This window comes from Schistocerca cancellata, chromosome 9, assembly GCF_023864275.1.
Source record: "Schistocerca cancellata isolate TAMUIC-IGC-003103 chromosome 9, iqSchCanc2.1, whole genome shotgun sequence".
NCBI classification, from domain to species: domain Eukaryota; kingdom Metazoa; phylum Arthropoda; class Insecta; order Orthoptera; family Acrididae; genus Schistocerca; species Schistocerca cancellata.
In genome coordinates, this window is record NC_064634.1 from 63947689 (window position 1) to 63963817 (window position 16129).

The 16129-nt window shown below is 37.2% G+C and overlaps 1 protein-coding gene across 2 annotated transcripts in view; it reads left to right on the plus strand.

The window, feature by feature from the left end:
* LOC126100510 (X-linked retinitis pigmentosa GTPase regulator-like) overlaps positions 1–16129 on the plus strand; it is a 313988-nt gene that overhangs the window by 254756 nt on the left and 43103 nt on the right. For both annotated transcript variants that reach the window (XM_049911120.1, XM_049911121.1), the window contains one exon: positions 6920–7040. In XM_049911120.1, coding sequence (XP_049767077.1) covers positions 6920–7040 — 121 coding nt within the window. The remainder of the gene's footprint in view (positions 1–6919; positions 7041–16129) is intronic.

Here is a 16129-nt window from a genome sequence, read left to right on the forward strand (position 1 = left end):
TCCACTGTCCTGAATATGGTTTGATGGCATCCATTACAAAATGTACACGTTTCAATTCCACAGAGCGAAGTACAGCGACGTGCGTTAGGAGAATGCTGCATGAGGAGGAGAGGCACTGCCCTTTGGCACACTTACGACCAAATAACATGTCTCACATTTCCTCAAACATATATTTTTTATGCATCAGACTCTTCAGAAAGATGTGCGCCACAAAATGAACATATTTTTGAAAACTCGATTTTTTTTATAAAATTTTTGATGTTCTATCTCAAACGCTCGAGGGAATGGCAGGTAATTGCATCGGTTCGGAAATATCGTAGATCCGGGGCTGTTGCGCAGAGCAGTCTGAGTTACAGTGGGGAAGTGGGTAGTCTCAACGTGACCCGTGTTTACATTTAGTGATTTTGCTGTTTCCTCTTGGTTTACTGCTCTCACGTCAAATGAAAACAAAACAGATTTCTGATTTCCACCCTTCTGACAGTCAAGGATTAATTGCCTTGCAGAACAATGAAGTTATTTTTGTCGATTTGCTAAAGAAACTTTCTTTTATTAACCTTTTCCGCTGAGGCAGACAATATATTTGAAACGAAGTGTTTAATTCCACACACTGTTCGTTGCATTTCAAGTGCACGTTTTCAACTTCTAGCTGAGGCAGACAATATATTTGAAACGAAGTGTTTAATTCCACACACTGTTCGTTGCATTTCAAGTGCACATTTTCGACTTCTAGCACGAATGGCATTATGCCATAATAAAGAACCAAACATGAGATAATACAGTACTGGTACTCCAAGAAAATTTACGTTCCGAAAACCACATTGAAAATCTTAATATCAGGTCATGGCCTGCTTAACTGGGAATATGGATATACGAATGTGCACTTTAGATGTGCACATTTTAATATGGGTCACAAATTTCCGATGCTCTTGGACTATCCTCTGATGTCTTGTTTCTTTTATGACATAATGTACGATCTTTTATTGTTTTACATGTTCGAACATACGGGCTCCCTATGACATCATAGCTGTACAAGATCGGTAACAAATGTCATCTGGCGCTCTCTGGCAACTGCGGAAACGAACTTATTTCTAACAGGTCGCGGAAAAATATTCCGAATGGTTGTTTGAAAAGCGTTACCATCATAGTACCATTCTGGCAGTTACAACGGAGCTATGTGTGATAATGTACTATGAATTTCTTAAATCACAGAGTGTTTGACTCTCATTTAAAAATAAACTCTTCAATGACGAGCCATTTAGATGAATTTCGAGCCCAGAAGATCAGACATTTATGTCGTTATTAAACATTTTACGGGCAATTGTAATACGCGCATAAAAGACCAACATTGTATGTGAAAGCTTAGCTTCTCTTGCAGCGTATCAGTCTTACAGATCAATATTATATGTGAAAGCTTTGCATTTCATGTAGCAAAACTATGTATAATAATTTAAACCATTAACTTTTTCTGTTTGTGCGTTCACGCTACTTAACAGTGATGTTGCTATTGGCTGACTACACCACGTGTCCTAAACTCTGAGTACCCGCTGTAATCAGCTGGCGAGATCACGTGACATGAGCTATTACTGGCTTACAAAAGTGCATTGCAATCTCGATTTCAATGCTTCGAAAAGTAACATGCGGTGTTTGGTGGAATTCAAATTTATACTTTCGTAATACGAAAATATGCAGCATACATGTTGCTGGACATAAAAGATCTTCCCAAAATGCATTTTTCCCCTATGTTTAGTTTTCTAAAGCACCAGGAAATTCTACTCCCGTGTATAAAACCATAACCGTTCAAAGGACTTATAAACGATTAATGGAAAATCTCATATAAAGATGTGAAACAAATACTAACAGAGAGATAGAGGGGCTGGCCAGTACTTACCTCAGCTCAGTACAGCCGATAGATACACATAAAACAGAACCGAAAATTTACATTCCTAGCATTTGGAACAAATGTTCCTTCATCAGGGAGGAGAGAGGGGAAAGAAAGGGAAGAAGGGAAAGGACATTCAGTTACTCACAACCCAGGCTATGAAGCAACAGGGAAAGGAAAATAGGGAGGGTAGCAAGGATGGAGGCATGGTTGTCAGAGGGAAGCTTCCCTCTGACAACCATGCCTCCATCCTTGCTACCCTCCCTATTTTCCTTTCCCTGTTGCTTCATAGCCTGGGTTGTGAGTAACTGAATGTCCTTTCCCTTCTTCCCTTTCTTTCCCCTCTCTCCTCCCTGATGAAGGAACATTTGTTCCGAATGCTAGGAATGTAAATTTTCGGTTCTGTTTTATGTGTATCTATCGGCTATACTGAGCTGAGGTAAGCAAAGGACATAAGTTATACAGTTCCGAGAGAAAATATACTGTTAGTTAACAGGGAAAAAGTATGTTTTCACCCAGGAGAATGTGTATTTTTAACCAGAAATTTTACTGCTGTGCCCAAGCTGCCAGATTCACGCATGCACAGTGGGCCTCAATATATGAGTGATTGGGGGGGGGGGCTAAATTCATATTCTTGAGGAGAAAAAACCTTGTTTCACAAAGCGCCTAGCATCCAGCGCATGTTGGTCTATCGATTACTCATGTGATTTTGATGTGCATCCCTGTTGGTTTTTGAACACACTCTGTAAGTTGATTTCTGAATGAATCATAAGCCGCGTGGGATAGCCATGCGGTCAAAGGCGACTTGTCACGGTTTGCGTGGCTCCTCCCATCGGAGGTTCGAACCCTTCCTCGGACATGGGTATATGTGTTGTCCTTAGCGTAAGTTAGTTTACGTTAGATTAAGTACGTAAAAATAAATAAATAAATAATATCATAAGTTGATTTTTTTGAATGCGTGCATAGTGTATGTGATGTTTCTGTCAGGGGAATCCTCGTCACATCTAGAAATAAACTTTCCTGCAGGCAAAAGGGGACGGGGCTATACGAGCTGAGCGGAGTAAAGCCAAATGAGTGAACGCCAATCGCTGTCTAATTATGTTGTTGTTTGGGTTTGCAAATGATCAGCAGTGTTATAATTACTTCAAAACTCCATAGATTCTGACTACCAGAGTGGAAATAAATGACTAACAGGAATAACAAGTAAGAAAGATTACGTATTATCTTCTCAGTGTATCCAGAAAAATGAAATTTTGTCAGAAAATTTTTGGCCAGATCGCTACACTAGTAAGGGCCAGTTGTACAGTCCCCGTCTAGCAGCCGCTTAGGTTCTATTCTGGAAGTAGCACGGAAAATGGTTTGCACGAACATAACAATGCCTAACCGGAGAAAATCAGGGATAACTAAACCAGTGATTCTCCCACGGTTAGTGAAGTTAACTGGCGAATAAGTTTTGACAAAGGCAGGAATAGTTCCAGAATTAGTCATGGCAAGATTGTTTGTTAGAATGTGGAAGGAGAAAAAATGGGGACATCACACAAATTAAGGAAGAATACAGCGATTCCAAATTTATATAAAAATCTCGTGCTACTACTTTTCGATCTCAAGCTTGAGAAACTGGAGCATTTGAATGAAATGTGAAACAATTTTCTAACATAAAGCTTTTTTGCTTGTAGTAGGTGTAATAGGCATTTTATGCTGGTCTTCATGAATTATATTCTGTCATGTTATAAAAATGACCATTTGTGCCAAAACAGTCTTGTTTATTTGGTGTGTGTTACAATTTTTGCAGTGTTCGAAAGACCTGTTTTATCTAACAGACAGTGACAAAATAGACATAATCAGATCGAGAAACCCCACCAGTCTAGACATAATCAGATCGAGAAACCCCACCAGTCTTGGGTACTATTTGTATTAACAGCTTACGCAGTATTAGACAACGATATTTCAATTTTTCATGTAGCAAAATGTTTGATGAACTTTGATGAGGTAATAGACTCTTGCACAGAAAGGAAAGCATGCCATGTAAAGCTGTAGCAAGATTAGAGAGAAAACAATCCTAGGAGTTAAGGATTGAAGAAATGTGTACTGTATTGCTTGTCTCTTGTCTTTACTGGTTTTATGTATCCTATATTTAATTTTATGTCACTCAAAACAGAAAGTTATTAGCTAACAGGCAATAAAGAGTGCAAATTTTCTGAAGAGTTCTGGTTCTCCCGATTACAAATAATCCCATCCAGTATCAATTGCGAGGCTTTAAAAAAATAATAATAATAATTAAAAAAGGGGAGGGGGGAGACAGGATGTCAAACCGGGCGACGGGGAGCAGGAGAGGCACCATGGGGGACATTTTAATTTCCACTGTCCTGAATATAGTTTTATGGTGTCCAGTACAAAATATGCACATTTCAATTCCACTGAACGAAATACAGTGACGTGCAATAGAAGAATGCTGTGTGAAGAGGGGTGGCACTGCACTCTGGCTCACTTAAGACCAAATAACATGTCTTACATATCCTTGAACATATATGTTTTATGTATCAGACTCTTCAGAAGATGTGCGCTACAAAATGAACATATTTTTGAAAATTCAATTTTTTTTTAAATTTTTGATGTCATCTCTCAACCGCTCTAGGGAGGGAGGGAGCGGATGGCTCCACTATCTTAGTATTGCCCTGGTTCGGAAATATCGTAGATCCGAGGCTGATGCACAGAGCAGTCTGAGTTATAGTGGGGAAGTGTGTAGTCTCCACATGACCCGTGTTTACATTTAGTGATTTTGCTGTTTCCTCTTCGTTTACTGCTCTCATGTCAAATGAAAACAATATGGATTTCTGTGGCCGGGTGCTATCAAGTGAACTAAAATACATTTACATAATTACGGGAGGCTAATATACGTTATTAGTTTCAGATTTTATTTTATTTCCACTTTTCTGACAGCCCTGCATTAATCGCCTTGTAGAGCAAGGAAGTTATTTTTGTTGGTTTGCTAAAGAAATTTGGTTTTTATTAATGTTTTACACTGAGGTAGTTAATGTGTTTGAAACAAAGTGTTTAGTTCCACACTGTTGGCTAATTTCAACTGCTCGCTGCATTTCAAATGCACGTTTTCATCTTCTAGCACTTATGGCATTATGCCATAATAAAGAATAAAAAACGAGTTAATACAAAATTGGTACTCCAAGAACATTTACATCCCGAAACCCACGCTGAAAAGCTTAATATCAGGTCGAGGTCTACTTCATAGGTAATCTGGAAATACAAATGTGCTGTTTAAGTATGCACTTTAAATGAGCCATTTTAGTATGGTTCACGAAATTCCGATGCTCTTGGAGTATCCTCTGATGTCTTATTTCTTTTATGACATAATGTAAGATCTTCTAATGTTTTACACGTACCAAAATATGGACTTCCTGCATCATAGCAGCTGCCAAAGTGCAGTGGCACTTGCTATCTGGCGCTCTCTGCCGACTACTGAAACAAACCTATTTCTAACAGGTAACGGGAAAATATTGCGAATGGTGGTTTGAAAAGTGTTACTTTCAAAGTAAATGTTCTCTTACGCAAGTTGAACCATGTGCGAGAATGTATGATGAATTTCTTAATTCACAGAGCATTTGATAACGAGCCATTTAGAAGTATTGCGAGCCCAGAAGATCAGACATTCATGTCATTAATATGAGCAAATTGATGTAGTGCTACGGGAAGCTCTCTGTCCTCTGCGGTAGCTAATTTATTTGTGAGGACAAGTGACTGGACTCAGCTAAAAATTTTACTGGCACATTTGTGTGATATATCCTAATGTGTAACACGCACAAAAATATCAACATTACATGTGAAAGCTTTGCCTTTCTTGTAACAACACTATGTGTATTGATTTAAAACATTAACTTTTCCTGTTTGTGTATCTGCGTACTTAACAGTGATGTTGCTATTGCCTGACTACATCACGTGTTCTGTGGTCTGAATATCCGCTGTCATCGGCTGGCGGGATCATGTGACATGAGCTAAGACTGGCTTACAAAAGCATATTGTAATCTTGAGTACAATGGTTCGGAAAGTAACATGCAGTGTTTGGTGGAATTCGAATTTATACTTTCGTAATACGAAAATATGCAGTGTACATGTTTCTGCACATCAAAAATCTTTCCACGAGGAGTTTTCTTCCTTGAGTTCCGTTTTCTAAAGCACCGAGAAATTATAAGCCCATGTATAAAAACATAACCATTCAAAGGATTAATAAGCTTTACACTTCCGAGGGAAAATATACGCTCACTTAATAACACTGAAAAAGTGTGTTTTCATCTGGAAGAAAGTGTATTTTTAACCGGGAAATCTGGAAATTTTTTTTTCCTTGTCCATGTATAACCCCTGTTGTTATAATCCCTAACCTTTTAAACAGTTGCCTATGTGAAGTTTGAAGCTGGACACCAGATATCTTTTCAGCATGGATACATTGAAGCTAAGTGTGGAATTGTGGTAGTAAATTACTCCAAATTATATTGATGCCTATTTTCTTTATCTCTAATGATCTTGTTGCACATTGTTAAATATTAGATGCTACCTTCTGTTTCAACTCTCTCTCTCTCTCTCTCTCTCTCTCTCTCTCTCTCTCTCTCTCTCTCTCTCTATCTATCTATCTATCTATCAACTATTGTTCGTCTTCTCACCACAATCACTATATTTTTAACCGTGTAATTGAACTTTTGGTACATACTTTGTACTTGTTAAATTTGACATGGTCTCTTTATATGCTGTACACTGCTCCACTCCATTCCATGTGGTGAGACATGCTCTTCATTCATTCTGTTTTCTGTGTTCTGGAATTCAATCTTTGTCTATGATTTTGTAGAATTCAGTGCATCTAAGCACAAGGTATCTGAGCACAAATGTTAATTAACATTCTTTGTTCTCATTGATTTCTTGTGAGATGTGGAAAGCCGTCAGTTTGGAGACCAGTTGGTATGAACTTAATCAGTAATATTCTGTGCTTAAGTAGTTCTCAGGGTGTTGTAATAATTTGACCTTATTTTGTTATAGATCTCATCATCTGTCACAGTAGACATACAGAATTATGTAGCTCAAGAAGAGACAGATATAGTTGATGCTGAATCAACTCCTGTCAGTGAATGTAACAAGGTTTCACAACAGGAAGTGAAACGTAGGTATTTAGCATTGTTTTATATGCATGTTAGACAAGGCTGACTGAACAAAAATGTTTTAATTTTGTTAATATGGCATGTCACTTTAGTTTTGTCTTTCACCTATAACATATGCAGTCTTATTTCAGTGTCTCAAACTACGTTTTCATCAAAACTGAAAACAGAAAGTCACAAATGGGACAGAGATCAAACTATAGTTAACAACCACTAACTATTAATTGTTAGTAGTTACTGAACATTTCAAGGACAGTTGGGAGTGCTAAAAGTGTGCCATGTGAAGGCATATGTGCATGTTCATCTTGCATGATTTCAAAAGTGAGGCATTATTATTATTATTATTATTATTATTATTATTTCTTAATGCACACAGACACTGGAGTAGCACTATTTATTTTAATGGCAAATCAAATAAAGGGTACTCAGAAAATCAATCTCTTATAATTTATTTTTCAATATAATTTCCACAATGTTCATTGAGTCCTGGGAATAATGCACTGCAACTAGAAAAGAGCACTAGTCCCATTCATAAAAAGTGTAAGAGAACTGTTTGACAAAATTACAGACCAATATCCATAACACTCACGTGTTAGAGTATACTAGAGCATGTTCTAAGCTCAAACATAACCAATTTTCTGTGATGAATTGAAGCTTCTCTCAGAGAATAAGCACAGGTTCAGCAAAAATCAAGTTAAACACAGCTTTTTGTCTTCACCCATGACATCTTGCAAACAATAGATAAACTATCATCTTATATTTCTGAAATGTGTTTGACATTCTGACACATTGTCTTTTCATAACTGAAATACGATCAGTTGGAGATTGATGAATACAGTACAGGATGTGCAGAACAGCACTGCTTACTATTTCACTTTGTCATTGCATTCTGACAACACTCAAATTGTTTACTGAAGGTGTTGTTGACTATAGGAAAGTACTGTAAGCAAATGCAGAACTACTTAGACTGTGTGTGACGCAATGGAATATTCACAATTTCTGTCTCAAATTCTGCTCTGGTGTTGTACAATAACATCATCTCTGCCAACAGTCGCAATGGCTTTTCGGTTTAATGACTTCGCATGTACAAAAACTTTTCTCATGCAGTCCATACTCAGGGCAGAATGCCTTCGAAATTGTTCCAGAATCCTGCAGGATGTATGTTTTTTAGGATTAGGTCTGGGAATTAGGTGACACCCAGTGTACATCACTCCTGCCAAAATAAATGACCCCCTACACTGTTATTGAAATTGCCAGTTGTTACTTGCTGTTCTAATTTATGCAAGTGATACTCATGCAGTTCTCCACCAGTACAGTCTTAAATGTTTAGTTGGCCTATGTGAGGCAGAAATGGTGTTCACACACTGCAACAAAAACCAAACATGAGCTGTTGTCAAACTAGACCCTGTGCTTCTACTTGTGTTCTTTATGGAATGAATGCTTATATTGAGGGAAAATGGACATTGAAGAAGGATGGAAGATTAGAATTTAATGTCCTATTGATGATGAGGTCTTTAGAAACAGAGCACAAGTTCGGATTGTGGAAGGATCACGAAGGAAATCACTCATTCCCTTTGAGCTGAGCCATTCCGGCATTCATGTTAAACCATTAAGGGAAATTGTGACCAACCTAAATCTGGATGAATGGATGAGGATTTGAACTGCTGTCTTCCCAAGTATTAGTCCATTCTCTTACCACTGCAACACATTATTCTGTGTAATGGATGTTGAAATTGACACAGGGGAATTAATTGCTTTGTTTTTAAATCAGTGCTATAGAGAAGACTACAGCTAATACAAAGATCTCATTGCCACAGCATGCCTCGAGAGAAATGTGTGCAGCCTTTGATGAATAATTTGAGGCCCTATACACAAGGAAGAAACATAGTTACATCTTTATGAACATTGTCCACGCATTAGTTTCTGCATACCACATAAAGCTCTGCCATATTTTCTGCATTCAAATTCAGTTGATGTCTTATGAAAACAAAAATGATAATGTTTTCTTGAAACTGTTGTACGTATTGCTTTTTCTTGAAACTGTTGTACATATTGTCGGTTTTCATCATAATGTTTGTGCAACTGACACTGCATCTCATTAAAACTTGTAACAGACATACAATTTGGGGGGGGGGGGGGGGACTTATCCATTTTGTGCCATTGTTCTTCAAACAGGAGCTGAAATGCCTTGAAAGATTCTCTCTTTAGATTAATCAGATTGATACATGGATTCTGTAGCATTTTTGTTGTTGATTAAAAATGCACAGATCAAATAAATGCTTGCACTCCATCTTTGCTGATCACTCAGCTACGCCTATTGCAACAACTAAATGGTTGTGGAGAGTAGAAACCAACAATGGTTCTGCCACCAACACCATCTACCACTAACCTGTAATAGGGTGCAGTACTAAATAGCTTTACATCATGTCCTCTTACTGATAAAGGAGCTAGATTGAAGTATCTTCTAGCTTTAAAAGCATCTTTGAACCTTCAGGTACATTTCATATGTTGTAATGTAAAATATAGCATATGATAAGTTACATGCAATCACACCTTCTCAATTCAACATTTGTGAATTGACACTGTGCTTGATTAATTTAATATAGACCCTGGTAAAAAAAAATTAAAAAAAAAAAAACAGTAAAACTTGTAACAGACATACAATTGAGGGGGGGGGGGACTTATCCATTTTGTGCCATTACTAAGCTAGGAGGTTAACTCATAACATGCAAGAATATAAGATATTTTAGCTAATACATGGTGGAGGGTAATAATTAAATTTTTGTTACTTGAGTCAATGTAGACGGAAAACTATTTACTATATGGGTACCCAACTTTATGGGAATGATGTTCAGGCCATGTGCTGCAGGATTTTGTCTTATTAGTTGTGTTAGTGTCATGACTTATCATTAGGTGTCAGTATCACTGAAAAATTCTAAGTCAATGAAATCATGAAATAATCAAAGTCACAAAGCTTCCACTATACAACCAGTTGCCACTCAAAATTCAAACACACAAGTGTTACTAAATCATGTCCTGGAATCAGGACTCCTTTCTCTACCAAATCTCCAATACCAGTGCTTCTCTTTTCACAGTCCACCCTCTCTCACATTTCCCCCCAAAAAGTCAATTTACGATACCTTGCCCCCATATTTCTTTCAGTTTACCTGTTGGCTGCTGCTGTTGTCCAGCTCATACCATGCTGCATCTTCCTAGTGACTTGCATTACATTACAATATTTTTAAGACTTTGAACCAATTTGGCCAACATAAATTTTTTAAAAAAATCATAAAAACCACACTCAAGTGCTTATCAAAAATACATCAAACCCTATTTATTAAAAATAAATAATGTCTAATGGAACATTATGCTAACATTAACTTTTTGTTACTAAACCAATATGTAAATATTTTACAAATTTTTAATACTAAGAACAGTTATTGAAGCTTAGAAAATGATGTAGCTATGTTTACATGCTGTACTGTGTGCATTAAATGTTGGTAAATGTGACTCAATGGGAAATCCACCTCAATCATTCTTGGCTCATCACTTTTCAAGTTAATGTTGTGGACTGGCAAGAAAGCCAATCCACTATGACAGGAAGCCGAAAGGCACACGTTTAAGCTCACGCAGGCTGGTGTGAGGTCTGGAACAGGACAAGGAATTTATAGTAGCAAAGAACGTATGTAGCTGCTGGAATACTTAACTTTAATCCGTAATTGGTGAACATCGCTCTTGACGGTACGTGTTTTACAGCATCAATAGTAACTGGTAATGGCACCTTGCTAGGTCGTAGCAAATGACGTAGCTGAAGGCTATGCTAACTATCGTCTCGGCAAATGAGAGCGTAATTTGTCAGTGAACCATTGCTAGCAAAGTTGGCTGTACAACTGGGGCGAGTGCTAGGAAGACTCTCTAGACCTGCCGTGTGGCGGCGCTCAGTCTGCAATCACTGATAGTGGCGACACGCGGGTCCGACGTGTACTAACAGACCGCGGCCGATTTAAAGGCTACCACGTAGCAAGTGTGGTGTCTGGTGGTGACACCACAGTTAAGACATGCCTGTGCCTGCTTGCTAAGCTATGTGGGGCAAATTCTACCTGCACTATCTCATTAAGCATCTTTGCCACTGGTAATGGCATACCAGAGCATGTCTTAACAATAGTAACCCCATTCAACTTTCTGAATTGAAAATACATCATCTCATTTACACACAGGTACATCCTGTCCTGCAGTATTTCTAAAGGACTGCCCCCTGGCTGTGACTGCTGGCTTAAAATTTGTACTCATAAATGCATTCCATTCAGCATCCCTCACTTTAATTCTTCAACTGTTTGGAAAACCACACTCAGGAGTTTCCCAGCAACAATCTGATTGGCGTGAAAAGTCTGTCCTAGCTATTCAGAACCACACTCACCACATACTAATTTCTAATCCACTCAAAACAAATGCAGGTGTCTCATTCTGCATGAATGAGTCATGCAGTCGCAGTTGTCATCCTATTTATAATCTTTTAACTATCAATAAATTTTTCTTTTTCTAAATTTTATTCTTTCACTTAAATTTGTTATACTTGTACATTTTTAACAGATTGTGCCAAGTTATTCAAAATTCTTCATTGAATTGGTCGATGTCAAGTTCTTGTACAAAAAATTTTTACTGCTATAAATATTTGATCTTTTTCATACAATTCTTAATCTGCTCCACTTTTATGTTTATTCTTACTATTTTACAATTTGTTGAAAGCTTTCATGTACACAGTAATCATTCATTATATAGAGTCATTTAAACTGTTTTACATTTGTTATCTCATTTTCATGTGACAAACAGGGGATTTACTTTATGTAAAGCAGTGAAGATTGTAAATTACAAAAATTGTGATATTTTAAGTCTGTACAAAACAAAATACTGAGATTATTAAACAAAAAGGTTGGTTGACTATGTAAAGGGAGTTGGAACATCATGTATTGACAATACCCGGCTTCCCTGTATTTCAGAAACCAAAGTGGCAGTGGATATGAAACTTTAACAGAACATAACACATTATATTACTGGTGTACTGAATTAAAATCATTGCATTTCAGCCAGTGTTTTGGCAAGTGCAAAGTTTTATCTATGTTCTGTATAATTTTTTGTACTTTCTCCAAAACAATTTTATTATACTCAACATTGTGTTTTTATTTTAGTTCAGTAGACTTAGTACATCTATGTTGCAATTCCCTGAAAATGTGAATATTCTACTCCAAGTGGTTCCAAAGATTTAGGGAGTAATTCAACAGAAATTGTAAAGTTGCAGAAACAGCTTCTAAAATTCGAAATGACTAAAACTTCCTTAGTATATGTTCTATTTTTATTTTTACTCACTCAGAAGCACCCTACACCGTGCTGTGTATCATCCTATAGATCATCCTATTGAATCTCATTCTTTACTCCATCTGGACTCCTCAGTGGCCATTTCTGTTGCATACTTTGTTTTATTGATGCTAACCTTGTCCATTCCTTTAAAGTTTACTCCAGGAATAATTCCCACGTGCTGTATCACTTCCAGCCTATCAGTGTTTGCAATTATCCATAGCAATAACAGCATCAAAGAACCTCCCCAACCCCTTTTAGTGTCTTTCTCCCAACTAAAATATTTGTTGGTGTGCGAGTCCCTATGAGATTTTGAACATTTGGATTCTGAGATTGTGTATGTAGACGCTTCTTCAACAAGTCAGGACACGCCAGTTCTTTGTAAATGGGCTTTATGACTTCCATGACTGCTGCTGGGATGGAATGTTTTTAGCTGTATGAAGTGTTTGAGTATTGAGTGTTGCATGAATACAGCCCAGGAGGGCAAAGTGGATGAATTTGATTGCCATCTGTTGACATGTTGTGGAAGAACATAGTCCATAATGCCTGCCACATTTTGAACAAATCATCAGAGTTATTCCTGATAACCACCCAATAGTATTGTTGTAATTAATCAATAATTTTGTCTGCCAGTGTACCCCTTGTTGTTTTACAGTAAAGAAAGATTCTTGTTTCTCAGACTTACTGTCAACTTCCTCAGGCTGGTGCCCATCCTCTTCTGACATGATCCACACATTCCAGTTTTGTGATAGTCTCATCACCATAAGGTCGAGTTACCGCTACACTGTTGTATGCTTTTGAGCCCCCACCCTTACAAACTTGGAATAACAATCACCCGTTTCATCTCCGGATGGACTGAAAATTTCAGTAGCACAGGTGTGTTCTCCTTGGTTCACTGATTTACATTTATAATAATGTTTTGTCAGAAACTGGAAGTCAGTTACCTTTCCGGTATTTTCACTGGTCACTGGAGCAACAGAATTCTTAGAACTTCTACATACTACATGGATCTATATTTTGAAAAGCTACTGTATTGTTTTTGACATTGACGTCAATAGAAATAATACAATTCTGCCTTTTTAGTAGTGCAACCCATTTCCTTCTGTATAAAAACTTACCAAATTTATTTGATCTGGAAGCAACACATGTAAAATTTTTAACATTTTGAACATGTGCAGATGATATTTAAAAAAAAAAACAAATAAAGTACTCCCTATTCGAATTTACAAGTAATTTATATACTGTTTTATTAAGAAAATTTTATAATGGGATGAAACTGTGAAAGTGTAAGAAATAATTTTTTCCGTTCTAAGTTATTATTGCAAATACTTTGAATTGACAAGTTATACAGTGAAAATATACAAGTGTATCAGGTTGTTCATGTAAAGTATAGATGGAATAGTGTACTGATAAAAAAAGCACAAGGTATTTACATTTCATGTCCACAGCCACTAAATCCTACACTCCCTTTTGGGTAGTTGGGTACAAACTCATACTTATTCTTGATGTGACTACTTCCATCTTTTGGTATATAACACATTCCGAATAACATGCTTAATCTATTGGCACACTTTTTTTAATAGTATTCATGCTTATGCATCCTGCACTTTCTAGCACCAAAATGAGCATATCCATTTTGAATATCCTGTCAAGGAAATCTAATTGGTGAGCCACCTTACCCCAGTCCTTGACTTGGAATTTCTCTGTTGACTTCCACCACAGCGTGCTTAACCGTAGAGTAACGAGGTGTGAATCCCGAGACCTAAGTAACAAGGTGGGGTAAAAATTTATCTCACATTTTTCTAAATTATTTCTGTTAAAAAAAATTAAAAAAAGATTCAGGGTGTAATCTTACCCTCCCACACATCACCAGTAAATTTTCAGCCTCTTCATTAGTTTCAAAAGCTTTACACACACACACACACACACATCTTCATTATCCATTGTTGGCTGCAGTATGTCTAGTGGTAGAGTCTGGAGGCTGCAATTTTGGCCTTGTGGGTTCTAGTTGACAGCCAACTTCAGGTGGTGGCTCATGTCAGCACTAATAACTGTGCTGTGCCAGATATGTGGAGGTTAAAGGACTGCCGATATCACTTGATGGCTGATGTCTGTTGCACAGTGCAAGCATTTTTCCACAGTTAGAAACAACGTTACTTTTTTTTTGCCTTATAAACTTGAGGTAGATGCATTACAACTTCACTTATGTGATGGGAAAATAATCAGTGTCATCATCACTGTTTGCTGTAAATGTTCCTCTTAAGTTTTGCATACTTTGTACCCTCCCTTTCCACATTTTTAATACCATACCATCATTGCCACTAACTTTACTGTGTTTTCTGTTCTGTTACACATCATTCATCATTTGTTAATTCAGCTGTTTCCCCACTAATTCACGTTGTATTTTTTGGCGCCATACCTTCTTCCTGTGATGCTAAAATGTCCAGCTGACAAGTTTGGTCTCCATTGTATTCTATGTTTTCCTGTGTTTTTTGAGTGCACTGATACCACTGGAATATTTGTTCCTCTAGAGCTGTGCTGTGGAACACCATCAAGGAATGATAGCTGTTCTTGTCCTTTGCCTTTTGAAGTTTTTGAGGCAGCAGGGCCTGTTCCTAATTGGCTTTTCCTCTTAAGCCTTTCGTAATGATCTCTTTAAAACTTCCACTTCTTACAGTGATCACCTGTAAATGGAAACTACATTAGTTATGTGTTTTCCTTGGCTACAGGCAATAGTTACTGCTCCTTGTCATTTGAATATCACATGTCATCATCTCACATATCAAGAATTGTGAAACGTACTGAAGATTTTAAGAATAACATTGCTGCCTATATTGATGCCACCTTCTACTGAATCAGATTTCAGATTACTGAACAAGAATTTTGGCATAAATTGAGTGTACCTAATTGCGTTGGTATTACAGTTGAAAATTACGTTTGCATATACCACCAGATGAGAGTGGATCACTGTTTTTAATTATATAAATATTCCTTTTCAATTGTTTTGTTTGCAATTGTGAATGCAAATTGTAAATTCATTGGTGTTGATGTTGGCACTTAACAAAAGTATCAGGTGATAGGATATTTAAAAAATTGCAACAAAGAAGTTTAATATCCCTCCACCAAAGTGTTTGCTGGGCACAACTGTGAAGTTGCCCCATTTCCTGATTGGAGACACATTTTCTGTTAGGGATTGCATGATGAAAGCTTATTTGAGATGAGGTACTACATCACAATGATCAGATCTATAACTATAGATTGTGTCATGCTTATTTTGAGGGACAGAAAATGCTTTTGGGCTATTAAGCCAAGTCTTTAGAGACTTTCATAGTCATGTTGCTGAAGTCCATGACATGGTTGATGATCTGATATTATCGGTGTGTTGTGTACTCAATTTGCTACATGACAGTTGCCTTGAAGAGAAAGGAACTCCATTTTATAGTTATGTTGTTAATGAAGGAACCGGCCAAAACAAACATGCTTAGCTTTTCTCACTTTTGAAGGTTTCTAAACGGCAGTGGATTTGAAATTAGAGACAAAAAACTTGTCCCATTTAGCTCCTGTGTCACACCTCTCCGGACAGTAACGTTCCCTGAAATGTTTCTGTATTCTTCATGTCATGCATCGTATATCACATAATATTTTTGCATACTGTTTATTAATTTTCCTTCATTGGAGCCTGAAAATCTCATTTTAACTGATGAATTCAGTATGTTTGCCCAGTAAAAGCAGTCTCCAGTCA